The 7,422-nt window shown below is 30.1% G+C and overlaps 1 protein-coding gene across 1 annotated transcript; it reads left to right on the top strand.

The window, feature by feature from the left end:
• Positions 1-253: 253 nt before the first annotated feature.
• Positions 254-4,031, top strand: LOC111395407 (G patch domain-containing protein 11). Its single transcript, XM_023021382.1, has 4 exons — positions 254-557; positions 673-726; positions 1,453-1,575; positions 3,529-4,031. Exons 1-4 carry the CDS (start codon positions 441-443, stop codon positions 3,652-3,654), a joined length of 420 nt encoding a protein of 139 aa, XP_022877150.1. The 5' UTR covers positions 254-440; the 3' UTR covers positions 3,655-4,031.
• Positions 4,032-7,422: the final 3,391 nt, after the last annotated feature.

Below are 7,422 nucleotides of genomic sequence, written 5' to 3'. Positions count from 1 at the left end.
AATAAAAATCATGAACAAAAACAAAAATGCTTTCAAAATTGTATGCAAGTACATTGTCGACTCATTTTTTTTTTTAACATTTAAGTTGAAGTTCAATGATTTTACTACTGTCAATTTAATTTCAGTGACCTGATTGAACTTGGAGTCAAAGTTTGGTGACCAATGTACAATTAATACCGACATATCAGTGTTATTTAGAAATTGCTCACCGCCTCCTATCAGGTTTGATCAAATTACAATCGGACCCCTCTTGTGAAATTACAAAGGACTTTTCTCAGCATAACCCTGCTCAAACTCCGAAGAAAGGAAAAGAAAAGAAGAGGCAAATTACATGTCACTAGTAGTTTCCGCTCAATTTGCCACCATTGGAATCCAAATTCAATCCAAGAAATCCGGTGCGGAACTGTTGAGTATTAATTAGAAATTGGTTTCTATTGGCTATGGAGTTGGCATCAGGATTTGATGACGCTTCATCTTCGGGTTTGGGTTTGAATACGGTTCCGAATATGGGAGCGTCCATGTCAGCACCCATAAACTCCTCCAATATTGGTTTCCAGGTTTTAATTCTGTCTCTAATTTTCTGCTAATATTGTTTGTTTTAATAATTAGTATTTGTTGCTCGAACATTTTAGTGCAGATTTTGACTTAGGGTTTTAATTTTGATTTGTCCAGTTGTTGAAGAAACACGGATGGAAAGAAGGAACTGGACTTGGTATCTCTGAACAGGTTCTTCTCAAACCGCCATAATATTTCTTGATTTTTACTATTTTTCCTTCTAATTTAATGTTGAAATTTAATGTGAATTGGGTTCTTTACCTTATCTACCCAATCAAGGTTGCCTAGGTTAGTCACTATTTTACACGTCGTCAGAACCACAGGAGTAGTTACATAGAGAAGTATGACGTATTGCATTGGATTTCCTTTTATCATTGAATCTTGTATCCTTTCAAATATTGCTGGATTTCCTTCGACAGTTGAATCTCTTTAAAATTGTTGGTTGCTCCTTTGAACTTGACGTGAGACTCAATTAGATAACAACGCAACTCCTCGCCTTTTCTTGATTTACTTCTTCCAAATAAACAGGAATAATCGTTACGCATCCAAGTTATAAAATTGGCTTATCGTCTAATGGGAACATCCATAGCCGGTTCTTGTTCCTTATTTGAGGTTGCGAATATATCTTTGGCATATGGTGAACTAAATGTCCATCCTTGATACTTTATCAATTTTAGAATAAATAGGAAGACACATCATGCAACACTATTAGATTTTGAATGAAAAATATGGCTTATTTACTTTTCCCTTATAGGTGATCTTCTAGAGCTAATTCTTGTTTCTGATTGGAGAATATGGAACATACTTTTTGTCGTACTGAAGTTTGCCCATAATTAATCTGAAGTCCAAACGTAAGATAATTTGCCAAGTTTCTAATTAGTCCTTGATTCCATGCAGGGTAGGTTGGAGCCTGTACAGGCTTATATCAACAATGACAAGAGAGGATTGGGATCACATAAACCAAAGAAGGAAAAAGAGAAGTTGAGAAACCTTAAAAATCCTGATGGGAAGAGTGAAAAGGTCAGTTTTTCTGTTGCTAAGTGAAAGTTAGTTTAGCATTTTGTGTTCATCTTTGTATCTGAAGTTATTTGTTGCTGCATATATCATGGAACAAAAATTATGGGAATGATATATGGTATTAACTCTAATGGACATCTGGTGCCGAAGGATATTTTGTCATTGGAGTGACTTGTCAGAAATGTAAGTCTGAAGTTAAGCAATATACATATCCTTAATCTCACTTTCTCGATTTTCTTTTTCTATTATGGAGTGGAATAGAGTCCAAGAGCATGTTTGAGTGGGCTTATAAATATGGTCAAACTATCTTATATGCTAAAAACCCGTCCAAACATGCTCTTAAATGGTGAGTTGGCTGATTTTAAGCCCATGTTTAAATAAGCCCCCGTTTGATTCCCATTCTTATAAGAATGAGAATGAAAAATATTACCGTTTCGGGACCCATATAAGAGAGTGTCAAAATGGTTGTTTGAAGTGATGGATAACGGTCATATTTTTCATTTTTGTGGCCAAAGAATGGGAAACAAACGGGGCCTAAGCCAAAAGCCCAATTGGTGTGAATCTAAGTGGGGTTGACCAAGTAATTACCCATTTGCCCTCTTCTTTTTCAACAACTACAATCGAACCAGTATAAAATCATTATCATTCACAGCCATTACATTTCATTTGCACCTCAACATTAGCGTCTACTTCTTAATTAATATACGAAAATGTACCCGTAAGTCACGAAAAATTTATTAGGTTTTCTATAGATGATTTACCCATTTTAATTTTCACTTCACGAATAATTGTGGTACTTATATCTTTTTTAAGGAAGAATCTCTATAAAAACGTTGGCTTTGCTAAAGTAAAATACTATGAGGAAATATTTAAATCTCAAGTAAAACTCTGGGTTTTTTCCGTAATTTGGCACAGCCAAAAGCTCATAAGCAAATCCAAACATATGTGCTTCTTGCACTTATGAGCACTAGATATCCAAACATATGGTCTTTTTATAAGTGCTCAGTTCTCTTATAAGATAGCTCCTTTTTTCAAGCCCGCCCAAACATGCCTCAAACCATATCTTTTCAATGTGATGGAATTGCTTGAACTGATGTGAAGCTCTGTTTCGATTTGAGGAGAAACGAAGGGAATTGTCGTCCGTGTGCTCTGTCTTCACCTTTAGGCATTGCGTCTATTTTCAATTTAGGGAATAATTAGCTGAAGTCAATAATGTGCATATGTTTAACTTGGGGTCTGTTTTCTCTCACGGCTGTGTATAAAAAGCGCAGAATTTTTTACCTGACCTTTGTTTGTTGAAGATACATGTCTTCTTATATGCTGAGCTAATGTCTTTTCAAAGCTGGAACTTGTTCTCTTTTAATATCTGAATTCTGGCACTGGTCGGAGGGGAGAACTGAATCTTCTTCTTTTTCTTCTTTGATATCATAATGACTTGATTGTATTGTGAAGTGTGTTAATAATTGCACAGGATTGATGTTTTGCATTGCAGAGCGAGGCTCCCTGCTGCAATTATTAATTTGCTGCATATTGTAGAGAGTGGTAGCTAACATTACAAAGAAAAAAGACCACAATAAGAAAAAAATGATCTGAATTCTGGCACTGGTCGGAGGGGAGAACTGAATCTTCTTCTTTTTCTTCTTTGATATCATAATGACTTGATTGTATTGTGAAGTGTGTTAATAATTGCACAGGATTGATGTTTTGCATTGCAGAGCGAGGCTCCCTGCTGCAATTATTAATTTGCTGCATATTGTAGAGAGTGGTAGCTAACATTACAAAGAAAAAAGACCACAATAAGAAAAAAATATGTGTTTATTTTTATGTCCTGGAAATTCTTTATATTATTAGTGTTCTGTGTGACCTTTTGGAGTGTTCTTCGATGGATATTCTTTATTGTCGACCTTTTGTGTGTCAGTATACAATATGTTCACAAATTGCCATTATTTGTTTCAGTTGCCAAAAAAGAAAGCAAAGGGCATCTCTAAAAAGATGAAGAAAATGCAAGAGTTTGAGAAACGACTGCAAGAGAAGGAATTTGACAGGACCTTTTTCAGGGAGTTCTGGCCTGATAATGTTTGAATTATTGCGATGTCTCTAAACAGAGTGTGCAAAAGTGACATAAATTAGCTGCATCAGAAAGGGGAGTGGAAGTGTACAACTTAATTGGAATCGGAGGAATCCATAGCGTCATAAAGGGCATTCTTTATCGCCATATTTGTTCATTTTGATGGTTGAATTGTGAGTCAATAAAATGCAGAAGTGGAGTGGCATTTGCCCTTAATGCAAATGTACAGTTGGTTGATATATGCAGATTTGACATGAAGGAAACTTTTGAAAGTGCGGGAGAACCGTTTCACTTTGCGGGGCCGTCTTGTGCTATCGCAGTCTTCTTTACTGAAAAAACGCAGATATGTAAAGAAGCAATCGTGCTAGAGCAAATTTTAGTGTGAAGTTGGGGAAAAAATTTTGTTGGTCTATATTGGTAGGTTGAGTTCACGTATTTTCGACTTAGGCTATGTTTGATACCAAATGAATTCGGGAAATACCTCAAATTGACCTAAATAAAGGAAGGATTTTCCAAAATAGCCTTTGACTTTTCTAAATATTTTGAACTACCTAAAACATCCCTAAACAAATATTAAAAAACAACCCTTTATCTAATATAAATCTTCTATTCAAGTCCTTAAATAATTAACAAATAATTTTTCTAAAAATTTGTGAGAATTATTAATTAGTAATTATAAAATAGAAAAATCTAAATATAAGAGAGGACCATATAATATAAAAAAGGTTGTTAAAAATAAAAAAGAAATTAAGTTTGAAAAAGAAATTGATAAGATAGGATATCAAAAACAATTATATGCATCACAAGAAATATTAAAATGTTTCAAAGAAAACTTATTAGAAACTTTTGCTAAAAGAATTGTAAGAACAATAATTATAAAAGATATACAAGATATCATAGATAAATTGGAAAAAAGGAAGAAAAATATTAACTAAAAATATTTTAGATAGGAAGTTAGAAAGAATAAGATTAATAAATGATAAAATTTTAGATGAATTATTAATACCTGGAGAAATAACTAAAACTCAAGAAAAACAAATATTAAAATTAAAACAAGAAAGGTATAAAGAAAAAGCAAAGTATTATGAAAAATTGAAAGAGATAACAAATCCTAAAGTAATAAAACAAAAATATGATAAAATAATAAAAGAGTGTAAAAATAATGAGTGTATAGTATTTTATTATTGTCAATCAAAAAATAGATAAAATGTCAATCAGTGAACATATGAAAGAATTAAAACATTTAATAAGAACATTAATAAATGATGTACAAGAAATTAAGAATGAAATAAAAGAAGTTAGAAATGATATAAATATATTAAAACTTGAAGTTAGAAAATTAAAAGAAAATGAAGAAAAGAATAATAGAGTAGATAAAAAATTTATAGAAAAAGAAATAACCAGAATAGGGAAAAAACATATTGAAAGGAAAAATATAATAATAGAAACAGGAAGCATGGATGATGAGTTTAGAAAAAATATATTACCTAAAATAATAGAAGAAGAGGAATCCAGAGAGAAAATATTAGATAAACAAAAAATTGAAGAAAATCAGGACAAAGAAGATGAATGAAGAATTAGATCTACTTATAGATAATTTTGATCATTTAAGTTTAGAAAGTATAGATGATGAATACCAAATCTTAATGAATACTAGAGGAGGACCTAATTCAGTAAGAACCTCTAAACAAGAACCAATAGATCCAGATGAAAGCTATGCTCCAATGTATAATAAACCATATAGGCAATTTTATAATAAAATAAGAGATAAACAACCGTCCAAAGGAAATAAATATAGTAATAGATTTGAATTAAATAATAATTATGATAAACCTGTTAACCATGGAGGAACAAAATTAGACTTAGATTGTAAAATAGATACTAAGAAAGCCTTAATAATTTGGGCAGACTCAATGATATTATTCTTTTTATATAATAAAGATGATACATGGGAAAATACTGAAAGAAGAATAGATTTTTTAATTGCATCTTTTGAAGGAAATGTTAGAAATTGGTGGGAAGGAATTAGTAGTGATACAAAATTATTAATAAAAAGAAATGTACAAATAGAAATAATAAAGTCAGATAAATTAGGAATAGAAAGATTAGTAGAATATATTACAGATGAATTCTTAGGAGAAAATTGGTTAAGAAATTATGAAAAAGAAGCAATACGAGAGAAAGATAATGCAAGAGTTAAGTTAATTAATTTAACAATTTGTGATATGTGTAAAATTAAAGAATATACTTGTGAATTCAAGGATTACTATTATACTCAATTTTATAGTAATGAAAATCAAGATATGTATTATAATAAATTACCAGGATCATGGGGAATATATTTTAAAATAGAATTTAAAAAATATATTAAAGGAAATAAAGGAATACGTAGAACACTAGGATCAAGAATAAAATTCTTATTTGAAAGACTTGCATATATATGTCAACAAAGGCAATTATTGAAAAAATCAGAAAAATTAACTAGAATATGTTGTGAAAATATGGAAAAACCTACAAGATGGGGATGTAATTCGGAAAAAAGAAACAAAAGAAAGTATAAAAATAGAAAGTTTAAAAAATATAGAAACTTTAAGAGAAAATACATAAAACCTGGAAGGAAATATTATAAAAGGAAAAATAATATACAGAAAAATAAACCTCATAAGAAAGATAAAAAACAATGTAAGTGTTGGAATTGTGGAAAAATAGGTCATATAAGCCATGATTGCACAAAGAAAAAAGTGAGAATATTACAAAAGGATTATTTTGAAATAGAAAGTGAATTAAGTGAAATATCTGATATTGAAAATTATAATAATCAAGAAATATTTATAAGTGAAGTAGATTCAGAGGATAATGGATCAGAATCTGAATAGAGAAATTGAAGAAATAGAAAACAATAATATAGAAATCCAAGAATATAAGGGAATGGAAGGTTATGGATTAAAAGTAACTTTTGATAATAATAAATTCAAAAAGATACAAAAGTTGTCCTTAGATTTGAAAATAGGAAAATGGGAAATTTTAGATAGAATATGGAGAAGAGAAAGAATAGCAATAAATGAATACCATAAGATCGAAAAAATCATAGATGTTAGAACTACTCAAGGAACGCATAAAATAAACCTTTTAACAAAAAATACAGTATCAGAATTATTATCAAAAATAAGTAAAAAGTATAGTGAAAAGATCGAATATGTTTATTTAGTAGGAATACAAATAATGTTTAAACCCTTATTTAGGGAAGGAATAGATTCACCATTAACTGTAAGCTTACATGATGGAAGAATTATAAATTTAAAAGATGGTCATTTAGGAACTATAGAAGGAAATTTAGCATATCAAAAGTTAAAATTTACTTGTTACCCAAAATACTGTGTCTCATTGAAAGATAAAAACTTTAATGAAGTTTTAGGATTACATAGAAATGATATAATGGAACCAGGAGATCAAATTATGACTATGGAATATAAGGCATTATATATATTTACCAATTCTAATTATGGGAATATTTATTCCAATAAACCATATATAGAAATTCATAAGGAATGTAAAGATATTAGTAAAATAGTGGAACCAAACAAACAAATAAATCTTATCCCAGAAGAATATGAATTTAATATAACTAAAAATAAGCCTGAAATAATAGAGTTAAGAAAAGAAGAAGATTATAAAATAACATTTCATAATGGAAGATTGATAAAGAAATCAAAAAATCTTAAACTACCAAATAAAAAGGAATATTTGGGAGAAACTAGTGGTATAAAAGAAATAAAACCTCA

The sequence above is a fragment of the Olea europaea genome, chromosome 6 (assembly GCF_002742605.1).
Source record: "Olea europaea var. sylvestris chromosome 6, O_europaea_v1, whole genome shotgun sequence".
NCBI classification, from domain to species: domain Eukaryota; kingdom Viridiplantae; phylum Streptophyta; class Magnoliopsida; order Lamiales; family Oleaceae; genus Olea; species Olea europaea.
Note: the sequence above shows the minus strand (reverse complement) of the source record. Positions and strands in the feature narration are given on the sequence as shown.